This window comes from Dermochelys coriacea, chromosome 5 (genome assembly GCF_009764565.3).
Source record: "Dermochelys coriacea isolate rDerCor1 chromosome 5, rDerCor1.pri.v4, whole genome shotgun sequence".
NCBI classification, from domain to species: domain Eukaryota; kingdom Metazoa; phylum Chordata; order Testudines; family Dermochelyidae; genus Dermochelys; species Dermochelys coriacea.
Genome location: NC_050072.1, coordinates 128,081,992 through 128,098,880, shown reverse-complemented (window position 1 = coordinate 128,098,880; position 16,889 = coordinate 128,081,992). Strand labels below are relative to the sequence as shown.

The following is a 16,889-nucleotide window of genomic DNA, read 5'->3' as shown; positions in this document are numbered from 1 at the left end:
GCTTCTGGTATTGCAAAGTGTTTTCAGAGTTCTTATTAGATCTTCTCTTATAATCTACACGATATAAATATCATCAGTCACTTAAAAAAATAAATGCACAGTGGGCTAATTCCTGCGCAGTTACAGCTGTGTATCCTTCACTGAACTTGGCCTGGTTGCATAGATGGTAACTGAGTGTAGAACTCTTTGCAATGTTGGAAAAACAGGACTTACCTGACAGGTATCCTCCAGCGATATTTGTGGTTGATGTGATGTCACCAGAACAATGCCTGCTGGGCCATCAAGCCAAGATGGCTGGCCATTTGCGAATGTGAAAAACGGTAATTTGTTTAAATGCCGTAAAGGGAATCATAACTTTTTTCAGAACGTATTTGCGAATCACCTTTCTGGCAGACATTGTGAACCAAATTCTGGGCTGATTTACTCCCCGTGCACTGGGAGTTCATGTGGCTATAAGTCCATGTAGAATTTACCCCTGTATCTATAACTCCTTATTTTGTACTTAAATACTGCAGTGCAAAAGATCACACATTAAGTGAGACTATCCCAGACACAGCCAGATTCAGCCCTGCTGTGATCTTACTGATGTTTGACATTAGGGATGAATTTGGTCCAGCAGGACAAACAGAGACCAGGAGTAAATTGGTCCAGGACCTCTGGAAGTCTCCTGGCCAAATTCAGCAGTGACTTAAACAGTGGCAAACTTCGGACGTTGAGTGTAAGGTGGTCAGATATTAGGTGTAAGTGACCAAATGGTGCGATTTGCATGGGTGTGGCATTCAGTGGGTGTGCAAGAGGCATGTAACTTACATGCTGAAAGGGAGGAGAGATGTTAGAAATAATATAAGATAAAAGGGTTAATTTCTCCAGTGCTGTGCGCCTTGTCACCATGCACACCCGTGCAGTGTGTGTGTCACCTGCTACCAGATCAGAGTGGTATTGTGGTACATCCACTTCATTCAGGTGCAAATGATGACCCAAGGTGACCCAAAGACTGTGGGCCTGATTCTTCTCTTCCACTTGTGGTTGGCTTTGTGTGCCTGAGGGGCTGTTTTATTTTATCTCTTCCTGTTAGTTGCATTTCCTGTTACATTTCTCTTTCCTCCTCCTTATGCAGGTTGTACTCATTTTTGCACAACTACTGAATATTAACCCAGTGCAAGCTGCACTATGTACACTTATTTTTTTGTGATGAGACTTGCACAGCTGCTTATGTCACTGCTGAATTGGACCCAGAATCATAGCTGTAATGCTGAATTTAGTTGACTTGTCGTGGCTTTTTGTAACTTTTTTTTATAGTTATTGGACTGATTTTTCAGAAGTGCTCAACAATCATACCACATGTTAATTTGTGGAATTTGTAATTCTGGTCTGTGGATTTCTGGACGATACCATTTTTGGAGTGTTCTAATTAATCAAAATCAAATGACCCCTTACAGTAATAGAAAGCTGTCCTTTCCCTTTTCATCCTACAACTCTCAGTAGAGGGACTGTTGGAAAGGGTAGTGTGGACCCTGATCATAGAATAGAATCATAGAATATCAGGGTTAGAAGGGACCTCAGGAGATCATCTAGTCTAACCCCCTGCTCAAAGCAGGACCAATCCCCAATTAAACATCCATATCCCTAAATGGCCCCCTCAGGGATTGAACTCACAACCCTGGGTTTAGCAGGCCAGTACTCAAACCACTGAGCTATAGGGTTCACCCTGGAAGTGAGCACTCCAGTGTTTAACAAAATCTTTGGATATTTTCCCCAAGTAGGAACTATTTAAACAAACCTGTTGGGCCTGATTCTGATGTAACTCCATTGGTTTCTCTGGGTCACTCCAGACTTACATTGGTGAGAGATCAAAATCAGGCCCATTAAACTTTTAAGTGGCAATTTAAATAATATCTACCAAAGACCCTATTGTCCTTGCACAAATTAACTATCATAGTGAGTTTTCTTTGCTCAATATCTGACTAACGACTTTCTGATGAACGTTACTTTTCTGTACAATGCATGAATTTATACCCGTGACTTAACTCTTAATCCTTTTATCCAGTAGTTCCTGCTACGTTACATGTGGGAATGGATTCTGCACTGATTAAAAAATGGATTTTCTGTGCCAAGCAAATCTGTTTTCTGAAAATATATTCCAGGGTAATCAAGTTAACTGGCTAACGTAACCCCACCAAAATAGGAGCCTTAGTGTGGGTTTACAAAACAGGATATCATAAATTAATGCAGGTGCTAAACATAATTACAATTTAATAATATAAAAATAGTTTGCATTATTCTAGTATTATCTAGACCACCCCTGACAGGGGTTTGTCTAACCTGCTCTTAAAAGTCTCCTATGATGGAGATATCTCAACCTCCCTAGGGAATTTATTCCAGTGCTTAACCACCGTGACAGTTAGGAAGTTTTTCCTTATGTCCACCCTAAAACATCTTTGCTGCAATTTAAACCCATTATTTCTGGTCCTATCCTCAGAGATTAAGGAGAACGATTTTTCTCCCTCCTCCTTGTAACAGCCTTTTATATTCTTGAAAACTGTTATCACGTCCTCTCTGTCTTCTTGTCTTCAGACTAAACAAACCTAATTTTTTCAGTCTTCCATCATATGTCATGTTTTCTAGACTTTTAATAATTTTTGTTGCTCTTCTCTGGACTTTCTCCAGTTTGCCCACATCTTTCCTGAAATGTAGTGGCCAGAACTGGACATAATACTCCAGTTGAGACCTAATCAGCGCAGAGTAGAGTAAAATAATTTTTTCTCATTTCTTGCTTACAATACTCTCGACAGTACATCCCAAAATGATGTTTGCTTTTTTTTTTGTTCCAGTAGTGTTATACTCTTGACTCATATTTAGCTCGTGATTCACTATGACCCCCAGATCGCTTTCTGCAGTACTCCTTCCTAGGCAGTCATTTCCAATTTTGTATATGTGCAACTGATTGTTCCTTCCTGGATGGAGGTACTTTGCATTTGTCCTTATTGAATTTCATCCCTTTGACTTCAGACCTGTTCTCCAGTTTGTCCAGATCTTTTTGAATTTTAATCCTATACTCCAAAGTACTTGCAACCCCTCCCAGTTTGGTATCGTCCGTACACTTTATAAGTGTACTCTCTATGCCATTATCTAAATCATTGATGAAGATACTGAACAGAACCAGAACTGATGCTTACGGGACCCAACTTATTATGTCCTTCCAGCTTGACTGTGAACCACTAATAACTACTCTCTGGGAATGGTTTTTCCAACCAGTTTTGCACTCACCTTATAGTAGCTCCATCTAGGTTGTATTTCTCTAGTTTGTTTATGAGAAGCTCATGTGAGACAGTATCAAAAGTCTTACTAAAGTCAATACTATACTATAGCTACCACTTCTCCCCTATCCACAAGGCTTGTTATCCTGTCAAAGAAAGCTATCAGGTTGGTTTGACACGATTTGTTCTTGACAAATTCATGCTGACTGTTACTTATCACCGTATTATCTTCTAGGTGTTTGCAAATTGATTGCTTAATTATTTGCTTCATTATCTTTGCGGGTACTGAAGTTAAGCTGACTGATCTGTAATTCCCCGGGTTGTCCTTTTTTCCCTCTTTTAGATTGGCACTCTGTTGCCCTTTTCCGGTCCTCTGGAATCTCTCCCATTTTCCATGACTTTTCAAAGATAATTGCTAATGGCTCATATTTCCACAGTCACCTCCTTGAATATTCATCAGGCCCTGGTGACTTGAAGACATCTAACTTGTCTAAGGCTTTGTCTACATTACCACTTTTGTGGATAAAACTTCTGTCAGGATTGTGAAAAAAACAAACCCCTGACTCATATAAGTTTCACCAGCACAAGTGCTGGTGTGGACAGTGCTATGTCGGCAGGAGAGGCTTTCCTGCCAACGTAGCTAGCACTGCTTATTGGGGGTGATTTAATTATGCTGGCAGGAGAGCTCTCACATGGGAGACCTTAACAGCGGCCTAGCTGTAGTGATAAAGCGGTGCTGCTGCAAAGTCCATAATATACACATAGCCTAAATAATTTTTAACTTGTTCTTTCCCTATTTTAGTCTCTGATCATGCCTCATTTTCACTGGCATTCACTATGTTAGACGTCCAGTTGCTACGAACCTTTCTGGTGAAAACTGAAACAAAAAAAGTCATTTAGCACTTTTGCCATTTCCACATTTTCTATTATTGTTTCCCCCCATCATTGAGTAAAGGGCCTTCCCTCTCCTTGGTCTTCCTCTTGCATCTCATGTATTTGTAGAATGTTTTCTTGTTACCCTTTATGTCTCTAGCTAGTTAAACCTTGTTTTGTGTCTTGGCCTTTCTGATTTTGTCTCTGCATATTTGTATTATTTGTTGATATTCATCCTTTGTAATTTGACCTTGTTTCCACTTTTTGTAGGACTCTCTTTAGTTTCAGATTATTGGCGATCTCCTGGTTAAGCCAGGGTGGTCTCTTGCCATACTGCTTATCTTTCCTTCGCAGTGGGATAGTTTCCTCTTGTGACCTTAATAATGTCTCTTTGAAAAACTGCCAACTCTCTTGAATTGTTTTTCCCCCTAGGCATGCTTCCGATGGGATCTTTTCTACCAACTCCCTGAGTTTGCTAAAGTCTGCCTTTTTGAAATCCATTATCTTTATTTTGCTGTTTTCCCTCCTACCATTCGTTAGAATCATGAACTCTTCCATTTCATAGTCTTTCACCTAAGCTGCCTTCCACATTCAAATTCTCAGCCACTTCCTTCCTGTTTGTCAAAATTAAATCTAGAACAGCCTCTCCCCTAGTAGCTTTCTCCACCTTCTGAAATAAAAAATTGTTTACAATGCATTCCAAGAACTTGTTGGATAATCTGTGCCCTGCATTGTTGTGTTTCCAACAAATGTCTGAGTAGTTGAAGTCCCCTATCACCACCAAGTCCTGTGTTTTGTTAATTGTTTAAAAAAAGCCTCATCCACCTCTTCTTCCTGGTTGGGTGGTCTGTTGTAGACCCCCTACCGTGACATCACCCATGCTTTTTACCCCTTTTATCCTTATCCAGAGAGTTTCAACAAGTCTGGGGTGCTTGACACTTCTTTAAGATGGACAACTCCTTGGTATTATACAGGTTTTTTTATATATGGCTAAGGAGAGGAACAGAAGGGTTAAGCAACTTACCCAACACCGCCTAAAATAAGAAATTGAATTTTCAGCTGCTAATGATAACACCTCCCAGCTGGTTAGCTGGGACACTGAGCATATATTGATAAGGATGGTAGAATTCTGTTAGTTCTCATTTCATATCATAACTGATGTAATATATTGCAAAAAGAAAAGGAGTACTTGTGGCACCTTAAAGACTAACAAATTTATTAGAGCATAAGCTTTCGTGAGCTACAGCTCACTTCATCGGATGTGAGCTGTAGCTCACGAAAGCTTATGCTCTAATAAATTTGTTAGTCTCTAAGGTGCCACAAGTACTCCTTTTCTTTTTGCGAATACAGACTAACACGGCTGCTACTCTGAAACCTGTCAATATATTGCAAGTGAGACTTAGGACTGTTTTTGTTTAGATTCAGAAATATATCATTTAGTGTTTAAAAATAAAAATCCTTTTCCTCCCAAGGAGCAAATAGATAGTCATTCCAGAGTTATTTAGCCTTAGCCTTGATTTTTCTCTTGTGTGTTTTGGGGCTCAGGTATTTCTACAGGTGGACGGGTGAATCCCCGAGAAGGAATTGTGCTTCATTCCACAAAGCTCATTCAGGAGTGGAGTTCTGTTGATCTGAGAACCCCGATATCTGATGTTCTGCACTTGCCAGTCTGGGTGGACAATGATGGCAACTGTGCTGCTCTGGCAGAGAGGAAATTTGGGCATGGAAAAGGAGTGGAAAATTTTGTAACGCTAATCACTGGTACAGGTAAGTGTGAACACACGGAAATGAAAGCACTGAATTCCTGCTGTCTTTATGTCACAGAACAGCTGCATTAGTGAGGGCCTTCCTCCAGTTCCAACATTGTAATATAATTCCCTTCCAGCTGCAGAAAATGTAGGTCCGATCTGGAGCCATATGTAGTAGCTGAATGAGGAGCTCAGCTTGACACATCATCCTAGTAGCACATTGTGACACTTGGACGGTGGGTCTCACACACTTGTTTGGTTAAAAAGATATGGACCATTTACACGTGTGTCAGTCATCTCCGCTGAAGAATCCTCACTTGTTAAAAAAACAAAAAAACTAACCCAAACCAGTCTTGCATATGCATGGCTAGTATGTCTCTACTAGTGTAGACTAGGTGTTAACAGATGTAATCTGGGTTGATCTTGAGCTAAGGAACCTGACTTCGCACATCCAGTATCACCACCGCTGCATTGTGCAACCTAGGCCTGCCCACTGCCATCTGAATTAGTCAGGGAAGAATGCTAATGAGCAATAAACAATCCTTTGTAATGCAAATCACAATTTTATACTAGATCTAGGACAAGAATTCTAGATGCACCACATCTGTAGGATGTGATTGACTTCTACTTCTTTAGTATTTACAAGTTTTGATAAGATTTTGCTGCTTAAGGGTGATTTAAATATTTGTTTCATGCATAAAGAATTTAGGACTACTGTCAAGGTTCCTTCCCCACTCTGAACTTTAGGGTACAGATGTGGGGACCTGCATGAAAGACCCCCTAAGCTTATTCTTACCAGCTTAGGTTAAACACTGCCACCACCAAAGTGCTACACAGAGAACAGGGGAAGTGCCCACTTGGAAACTACTCCCCCCCAAAATATCCCCCCAAGCACTACACCCCCCTTTCCTGGGGAAGGCTTGATAAAAATCCTCACCAATTTGCATAGGTGAACACAGACCGAAACCCTTGGATCTTAAGAACAATGAAAAGCAATCAGGTTCTTAAAAGAAGAATTTTAATTAAAGAAAAAGTGAAAGAATCACCTCCTGTAAAATCAGGATGGTAAATACCTTACAGGGTAATCAGATTCAAAATATAGAGAATCCCTCTAGGCAAAACCTTAAGTTACAAAAAGATACAAAAACAGGAATATACATTCCATTCAGCACAACTTATTTTATCAGCCATTTAAACAAAACCGAATCTAACGCATATCTAACTAGATTGCTTACTGACTTTTTGCAGGAGTTCTGACCTGCATTCCTGCTCTGATCTCAGCAAAAGCATCACACAGACAGAGAGAACCCTTTGTTTCTCCCCCCTTCAGCTTTGAAAGTATCTTGTCTCCTGATTGGTCATTTTGGTCAAGTGCCAGCGAGGTTATCTTAGCTTCTTAACCCTTTACAGGTGAAAGGGTTTTTCCTCTAGCCAGGAGGGATTTAAAGGGGTTTACCCTTCCCTTTATATTTATGACAATTGCTATGACAGGAGTTATCAACTCACAGGCTGAGACATAATGTCTACATGTGCCCCTCAATAACCCTCTTTGGCTAAATAACTCATAAACAAATTATACCATGACATGACCAATGAACATTATAGGTGTAAGTTCATCTTGCCATCCAGGGGCAGGAGAGACTTGTGTATGTACTTGCACCAAGTGCATTAAGCAGAGAAGAGATTTATAATGATTACAATGATGCACAGATACATATATTTAACCCCTTCCCTTTTAAGATAGGGATATGTAAGTGCCCTGCTGAATCCAGGCCATTACATGACTGTTCTTTTACTGTCAGAAATTTGTATATGCTTATAGGAATTGGAGGTGGAATCATTCATCAACATGAATTGATCCATGGAAGTTCCTTTTGTGCTGCTGAACTTGGACACATTGTGGTGTCTTTAGAAGGACCAGAGTGCCTGTGTGGGAGCCATGGATGTATAGAAGCATATGCCTCTGGAATAGCCTTGCAGAGAGAAGCTAAAAAACTACATGATGGTAGGTGTATTTTATACCCTCTTTTTAATGTAGTTGTTCAATCTTCTATGATGCTGCTGGCAAATGCAAAGAGCGTCCAGCCTAAAATGGCATTTTAGGCATGCCACTGGGACAGCTATTTTTAACAAGCATTCTGAAGGAGCTTCAGTAATGGTAAAATTGGATCATAGGTTTAATAAGTGTGAACCTCAGTAGAGAGAGAAAGCATGTAGGGTGGAATTTTGGAAAGTGCTGCATTGGCCTAATTCTGCTCCTATTGAAGTCAAAACCTTTAACTTGTATGTATTGTGTTGAATTTAAAATATTCCTTAGAATTGTTTTTCCTAGTTTCAGGGTTAGTAACTTCCCCCCCAGCAATTAATGCTTACAGCAGCGAGAGCATTAAAGTAATATATTGTGATACTTTTAAAGACAATTTTCAGAGTAGCAGCCGTGTTAGTCTGTATTCGCAAAAAGAAAAGAAGTACTTGTGGCACCTTAGAGACTAACAAATTTATTAGAGCATAAGCTTTCGTGAGCTACAGCTCATAGCTCACGAAAGCTTATGCTCTAATAAATTTGTTAGTCTCTAAGGTGCCACAAGTACTCCTTTTCTTTTTAAAGACAATGTTACATGTGAGCTTTGGAAAATTATATTTCTCTGGACTAACACACCTTTGTACATCTTGGATTTTAGATCTCTCAGTGGCATGTTATTTCTACTACTGCAAATACTTACCCTTCTTACTAGCCACTTGGCTGTTTCGGCTATGTCCTGTTGATGAGCTCAGTTGTTTGTTCCTTGTGGAATTGGAACCTCTCATCAACAGCTCCCCAGTCTTGAATAAAATGTGGACAGTTTCTGCTCTTAATTATATTTTACATCTATATTTGGAGTGATTGATTTGTAAAACAAACCAGTTTGCTATCACAATGGAACTGTCATAATTAAGGCCCTGATCCATCAAACAGTTACACGCATGAATAACTAGGCACCTGACTAGCCCTGTTGAGTTCAGTGGCACCACTCACATGTATATTTGCAGCATCAGGGCCTAAGTGTGTAAATAAAACTTTTTAAAAGTTACCTTCCTTTTTACAGATGAATAACATAGATACATACAACCTGTTATTCCAACTGCAGATTTGTTATTAATGTTTCCTTCTGGGCTTTCTCTTCACCCCAAACAGAGGATCTGTTGTTAGTGGGCGGAATGTCAGTGAAGATGGAAGAGACCATTAGTGCTGTGCATCTCATTCAGGCAGCTAAACTTGGGAATGCAAAGGCTGAGAGCATTCTCAGAACAGGTAAGAACCTAGACCTAGGGTGGTAAGCCCTCTTAGAATGAGAGAGAAATTCTCAAAAGTGTAGAATTGGTATTTCACCACAGCAGGCCAAATCCTTGGTGCACTTCAGTGATAGGCCAATAGATATATATGCTAGACAACCAAAATGAAACCGTTTCTATGAAGCATTGTTCCAGTTTATACAATACTTTATATACTTGAGTGAGGGATCTGGCCCTTTAGGCATGGCAATCATGGATAGGACTGGTACCAATGGCTGGTGGGGAATTGTGAAGAGAATGGGCTAGTGATCCTGTTCTGTCTCCAACAAACTGTTATCTGGGACAGTGTTAGAGATTTGGTTAAACAGATTACAAATTGCATGGTCATGGGACCCTTCGCTATTTCTTTTGGGATTTCCTGCTCCAGGGGATTAGAATATTAACACATCATGCTTTTCCTTTTCTTGTGGCAAGCAAAATAGCTCTGGCTTCACTGGGGAAAAAAAAGGACAGGTTCTGATCATTCAGTTTTGGTATGGGAAATTATGAGACACTTCAGTGACAGGACAATAAATATATATGCTAGGCAACCAAAATGAAACCGTTTCTATGAAGCGTTGTTCCAGTTTATACAATACTTTACAATGCAGTTTTTCTGAGTTTTCAAAACAAGCATTTAATGTAACCAGTTTCCTTATGTGTAACTAATATAGCAGACAGAGGTATTTTCTTTCCTTTGTTCCCCAAGCACAGCAATATGTGTTGACTTACCTCTCTCATCTATATCATGGTATAACATTACCCAGCTATAAACAATTGAATTTTTCTTTTACTCTTGAAAGAAAAGAGGATGATGAGCACAAGTGTCCTAGCTAGCTGTCCTAGTATTATACACTAACACTTTCTCTCAAGAAAAGGAATACATTCTGTTGTAATTCTGGTGTTCTGGACAGAAAAATCATAAATGTCTGCCATATGGAATTAAAAGCTTCCCTGACTACAGTATTAATTACTCCTGAGGGAATTCTACACTAAAAAAGTTAAAAATTCTGCTCACAATATTTTTAAATTCTTCAAATTTCATTTGTCAATAAATAAATGTGGAGGCTCCAGCATGGCCCTCCCACCCCCACCTCCTTGGGACATGGACTTGGCAGTAAGGCTGCACCTGATTCTGAGACAGCACAAGGGCTGGGCCTGGCTCAGAAACACCCCGGGGCCCTGCCCCTCTGTGCCAGGCACACCAGGATCCAAGTGTGGAGGGGCTTAGTGTGGGGGGGATCCAGGTTTCTGTGTGGCCCAATCTCAATGCACGGGCTCATTGGGGTGTTACTTTCACTTTCATAGACTATCAGGGTTGGAAGGGACCTCAGGAGGTCATCTAGTACAACCCCCTGCTCAAAGCTGCACCAATCCCCAATTTTTGCCCCAGATCCCTAAATGGCCCCCTCAAGGATTGAACTCACAACCCTGGGTTTAGCAGGCTAATGCTCAAACCACTGAGCTATCCCTCCCCCAGGTGCAGGGGCAATGGGACTCTGCAGTGGGGTCCAGGTAAATGTGATTGGGACTCAGCAGGTTTGGTCTAGGTGTGGGGGGATGGGGCTCTGAAGGCAGGGTCTGGGTGTAAGGGGCTCAGTGTGGGGGTTGGGTGCTGGGGGAGTAGGGCTTAGTGGGATTTGGGTCCAGGTACCGCTGTTTGGGGCTCAATGTGGTGCAGGTTTGGATGCAGGGGGCTCATCAGGGTGTGGGGTGGTCTGGGTGCAGGGGTGGGGGTCCTGATGCAAGGGATGAGGCTTGGTGGTATGGGGGTTCAGGTGTAGGGGTAGGGTGACCAGATAGCAAGTGTGAAAAATCGGGAGGGGGTGGGGGGTAATAGGCACCAATAAGAAAAAGACCCGAATCTCAGGACTGTCCCTATAAAATTGGGACATCTGGTCACCTTATGTAGGGGACTCATGGGGGCGTGTCTTGGTGCAGAGGGGGTGATACTCGTCAGGGAGGTCTGGGTATGGGGGGAGTCTGGATGCACCAGGGTTGGGTGGACCAGGGAGCAGCTCCCCATACAGTGACCCCTCCCACTGTGGCTGACAAGTGATGGGGGCGGGAAGCAGGGGTAGGGGGTGTGGAGCTTCCTGCAGCCTGGGGAGGTTTCTGGGGGTGGGTCCTTGCAAGGAAAGAGAAGCTGAGACTGGCCCAGCATAGTAGCCCCCAGCCGAGGTGACCCTAGCTCTGCTTCTGCCCCCACTCCCTCTCCTGCAGTGATATACCTCACCACAGGCACCCGAAACAACATGCCTGCACTGCTGGAGAGGGGTGCATGACTGTTCCTGCAGTTTCCCTTTGCTTCCCTATCAGAAAGTTATTTTTCTGCGGGGAAGCAAAGAAATCTGTGGGGGACATGAATTCTGTGCGCATGCAGTGGCACAGAATTCTCCCAGGAGTAATTAGTGTGTTTAGAGACATTAGGTCAGATCCTGATGATCAGATTCTTCTGTGATATTGTCTTTTTGCTGTAATGTCTCTTTCCTTTGTTTTCACAGCTGGCACGGCTCTAGGTCTTGGAGTGGTGAATATCCTGCATACCATGAACCCCTCTCTGGTGATCCTTTCTGGAGTTTTAGCAGGCCATTACATTAACATCGTCAAAGACGTGATCCGTCGGCAGGCTTTGTTCTCTGCTGAGACAGTGGATGTGGTTGTCTCAAATCTGGCAGACCCTGCTCTGCTTGGAGCTGCTAGCCTGGTGCTAGATTACAGTACACGCCGAATATACTAGATACCTGGGGAAATTACAGAAATGGACAGTCCAGCTGTATAACTGTTCTGAGGGGGAAAAATACTGTGCCCAAAGTACTTCCTGCTGACCATCAGCTTTATCTTCTGTAGTAAAGCAGACTAGTGTTTTAGGTAGTTAGTTACTACTTCAGTATTTCCTTATTGTAGTAATACCTCTTTGTATTTTTTTTCTACGTTTTAGCCAAGTTCAGATGAAGTAATGTGCATTTCCATTTTTTTGTTCACCTCTGTAGCTTGGGAGCTCAGGTGTTGCTTAAGCAATGCTAGAAAGACTTATCCATAAGCACATTCCAGTGTTCTCCCGGGATATATTTGGTGAGGTGTGCCAAGTTCTAGACAACCCTTGGGGACCCTGGTCCTATCTCGTAACTATGTAAAACTAGAAAAGCTTGCAGACAAGTACTGGTTTGATCTGACTCAGCTTTGAATTTCCTCGCCTTCACGCACAAGTGGATGTGCTGCAATCCTAACCCATAGGGTGTCATCCCGCTGGGTGGAAACAACACAGAGGTTGCCTCTCAGGAGGCAACCGTGGCAGCCAGAGCTCCACTCGGAGAAAGATTCTTTTTGTTATTTATTTGTATTGTTGGTGACTAGGGGTCCCAGTCAGGGATCGGGGCCCTGTTTGTGCAAAAGGAAGGACTGTCCCTGTCCACATAAGCTTACAAGATGCAACATGTGGCCAGACGAACTGGGGAGTGTGGGAACAAGGTAGCAGAATGTCATCTGTGCCTCCTCAGCAATTGCTTTTGGCAGTGACCAGCAGTGAGTTATTTGAATTTGACCTGTTCCACTAATTTGGATGTAGGTTAGGGAGGATTTCAGTTTCTCCGAGTTGCTGGTCTGCCACAGTACGAGTCTGTCCCATGTTAGCATGGCAGGATTATTCATGCCTTCATTGCCTGTCAGCTGGACTACCGCAGTGCAATAGCCCTGAGCATGAAGCCAACAGCACTCAGGAAACTCCAGCTGGTACAGAATACTGCAGCACATCTCCTTGGAAACCCAGGCTACCACAAGCACATCAGACCTGCCCTGCCCTAAACCAGCTTCCCAGTATGGAATACTCGGTCATGTTCAAGGTCATGGCTCTTACCTTCAGCCCAAGGTATCTAAAAGACTGCCTAAAGTTCTGGTATGAAGATCATGATTGACAACTGCGCTCCTCTGGCACAATGAAACTTTCTACCCTACATGTCAAGCTTATCTGAGCAGGAGAGAGAGCCTTCTCGTGAGCCGGCCTGAGACTGGAACAGACTCTCCAAGAAATGAGACTATCACAAAGCTCCCCACCTTCCGCTCAGAGGCATTTCTTGGACCATGTCTTCTCTAGCATACACATGCACCTCCTCCCTTTCCAGTATATCTATGTGTATGCTAGTATAAAACGTCCAGAACAAAACATACTTCTCTGCATCGAGGGGGAATGAGAAAACCGCCATGTGACGGAGATATTGCTTAATGCGCTGCTGGAAAGTGCGCAGATATTATGGAGCTGAGCGCCCATATAGAACAGGCTAGCTGACGAGACTGTAGCTCCTCATTCAGGGTGGAGAGCTTTCAGCTCCCTGTATGGCTCTGTCCTGTTATGAGGATAACATGCAATCTCCCCTCCAGCTTGCTCCTGAATGAGCAATCCTGCGTCCTCTGTCATCTTCCGCCACCAAAACTGCCTGCAAATGGACAGGATCCCTCCTCCATTCTAGTCTGCAAGGATGCTGCTGCAGCTCTCAATGGAATGATGTTGCTCAAAGCCAGCACCAAGAACCAGCCCATTTCCCAGCCCCATGGGAAGTTTTTAATCATCTCAGAGAAAGGATTCTCTTGCCTCAGGAAAACTTCCCTTGTGGGGACCTTGCAGTGTGTCTTTCCTTGATCCCTCCTGAAATCTTCAGCAGGGAGCCTCCTTGATATGTGAGCTTGCATCTCTTCTCCAGGGCCCCTTCATCCCAGCCGCATAGTACCCTGACCAGCTTTCATCCTGTTTCTCCAGACATTGAAAAAGCCAGAAACACTCTAGCTAGGACTCAGGAAATAGTCAAGGAAGTGACAGGGCCCCTTCCCTCCTACTCCACTAGCTCAGAACCTTAAACACACTGGAGAGCCCTGGGGCTCTAAGCGGCGCCTCTGTGTTTAATCCTGAGAGCTGGAACTCTCGAGCAGCTAGGCCCTATCTGCTTGGAGCCACTGTGTCCTCCATGCAGGGCCCTCAGCTATGGAATTGGCTTCCCCGAGCTCCCTGAGACTTTGTTGCCCTTTAGGCTGCCTGAAAGGCTGGAGGGGCTAGTTTTCTTTTGTGTCACGCTAACATGTTAATGGAGAGTGCTCTTTGGCAGACGGGAGTTAAATATTATTTCAGGTGTCCCTGGAGAACCTGCACCTAGTGCTCAGTATAAACTGGACAATAAATGTAAGCCCACGCCTCTGCATCCCTAAGAGTGGTCTGAAAAACATCTCCAGGGTGCTCACTGACACCATACCAGGGAGAGCACCCCAGCAGAGGACAGACCTCAGAAGAGGCAGTCCAACATGATGGCATCTGTTCTCTGACTGCCAGTATCTATCCCAGAATAACTGCACCAGGGATGGTCACTGTTCTCTGTGAAGGAAACAATCAAGATTCTACTTGCAGGGCCCAGTGTGGCCTCCAAACCTGATGGGGTTCTTCCCCCCCCCCTTTTTTTTTAAGAGAAAGAGGACACTTTCTCTTTAAAAAAAAAAAAAAAAAAAAAAAAGAGGATGGGGGATATGCTGAACAGTTCCCTAGGAGCATCCCCTTGACACACAGCGGTGGTCTGAACAGGGTAGGAATGACTGCATGTGAGATCCTGTCTGCTCTTCAGCAAAGTCTCCTCTCAGCTGCAGCTTTATGGGCACAGGGGGCTCAGCGTCACTCAGCGCTATGTGGTCCAAGGTACACACCTGTACTAAACAAGTGAGAGGGCTTGGCTTCCCTTGAGGCAGGGTTAGCCCAGGCTGTTGCAGATCAGAACCTCAATGAAGAACTTGTTCAGAGTAAGGTCCCTCCCACCATGGGTGGTTTCACTGCTGCTTGCTTCCATTACTCAGGCTTGCTGCATATCTAGCTGGGTGAGGCAGGGCGTAGAACACACCAGAACTAACCCAAGGATGAGGCCATAGAGTTTAGTGATTGCATGGGACCAAAAAAAAGAAAACTGGAATGGGGGGGAGGGTGGACAATAGGGTAAAACCAGGGCATGGGTTGGGAACACTGAGCAGAGAACCTTGTGTGGGCCCCACCTCTCTGCAAAGGAGTCCAAAGTGTCAGGGGACACTGTGCTGAGGTATGGGATAGACTGACTCCATAGTCACAGAGAACATCCCTGGTGAGCTCCCTCCTCCTATGTTGGTGGATGGCCAGCTGGGCCAGTGGCAGGAAGGTAACAAGAAGGCCTTGTGCCTGTAAGATGGTGTGCACTGGTAAGGAGAGGTGGGGAGAAGTGCAGCCAGAACCTCAGCAGGAGGACAGTGTTTGGCCTCAGTGAGCCACACCAATGCCATGTCTGGCCTCATGGCTCCAAGAAGGAGCTGCTGATTTATGACCCAGGCAGGTGGAAAGACAGCACTTAATGATTGGCCCTGCACTAGCCAAACAGGTTAACCTGGAGCACAGGCCACCCTATCATCCTTAAACCAGCCCTGCAAACATGGTCCAAAGCACAAAGTGGCCTTACCTGCCCTCTGCTCAGGAATGGGGAAGTGGCCAAGACTGTACCCTCCTGTCCAACTGGTGACTCTCAGGGGTGTGGAAGGTAGGCATTGCAAGGCTGCTTTAAGCATTCAGTCAGGCCCTTTGTTAGCTTGAGTGCAAGTTCTGGGTCCAGTTGTAACATACTAGGCTGCAGTGTTGGTATCCCCATGCATGAAGGACAGAGACCAATGGTGCTCCATAGTGCCACTTGCTGCTGGGCCAGGAGTAGCAGCAAAAGGAGAAGATATTTCATAAATGGGTAGGAGAAATGAGGTCTGAGGGAAAGTTTGATCAGACCTGGGATTTCATGACCATCCTTGCCCCTGCAAGTTTCTTCCCTTTTGGTGAACCTATGGAAGGGGCATTGTGGTACAGCACTAGGGGTTACACACAGTGGCCTGCTAGTAAAGGTCCAACATCTCAAAAGTGCCTAAATCCCATTGATTTCAATACTAGTGAGGGGGGCCTAGGTGCTTTAGAAAATTTCACCTGCTGTCTATCTGGCTCTTCAGGCACCTAAATACCTTTAAAAATCTGGCCCCAAATGACGTGGGTACTTTCAAAAATGGGACTTAGATGCCTTTGAAACTTACTATGTTAATTGGGTCCCTAGCACCTGCTACAACCATTCTCCCAGGATTTTCCCTTCAGAAATCAGTGATGTTGCACAAAAAAAAGTCTCTTCAATTAAGTAATTGGGTGGGACTTTGCTATAACAAGTTGGTTCAGCTTTTGAAGGGTCTTAAAGCACTTTCCAATGAATTGGCAGTCTAGTGTGCCTGAATTACAGCAAAGCAGAGGGTATTGTTGCACTTGAATAAAAAAAACACACAAAAAAGGTGTAAAGTTCACAATGCTGGGAAAGTAACGTGGGGACATTTGATTTTTGTTCTATTGTGACATGAGAGCTGTATGTCCTGTCTGTTGTGTGGGATGCTGGGGAGTAGTCTGTGCATTGTTTGTGACAGTGGCAGACTATCTACATGTATTGATTGCATATCTTCATGGAACACATGCAACTGCTTGAAAAAAGTCCTTGGTCAACAATGTTCTGTAGTACTATTGATGCTACACTGAACTTATATGAGGAATGTTCCTTTTTTAGGCAAGCACCAGCATTGTGTAGTAAAAATGTTAGAAGCTTCAGTGAAAACACTGAAGACAAACAAGGTCCTTGTCTATTTTGAGCTGTTTTAAACAGGTAAGCCATCTGTAACTTAATTGGTA

The 16,889-nt window shown here is 43.6% G+C and overlaps 1 protein-coding gene across 6 annotated transcripts in view; it reads left to right on the top strand.

Annotated features, from left to right (window-relative positions):
• GNE (glucosamine (UDP-N-acetyl)-2-epimerase/N-acetylmannosamine kinase) overlaps positions 1-14,646 on the top strand; it is a 53,599-nt gene extending 38,953 nt beyond the window's left edge. For all 6 annotated transcript variants that reach the window (XM_038401463.2, XM_038401462.2, XM_038401464.2 and 3 more), the window contains 4 exons: positions 5,676-5,897; positions 7,701-7,883; positions 9,054-9,170; positions 11,695-14,646. In XM_038401463.2, coding sequence (XP_038257391.1) covers positions 5,676-5,897; positions 7,701-7,883; positions 9,054-9,170; positions 11,695-11,930 — 758 coding nt within the window. In that variant the 3' untranslated portion in view covers positions 11,931-14,646. The remainder of the gene's footprint in view (positions 1-5,675; positions 5,898-7,700; positions 7,884-9,053; positions 9,171-11,694) is intronic.
• Positions 14,647-16,889: the final 2,243 nt, after the last annotated feature.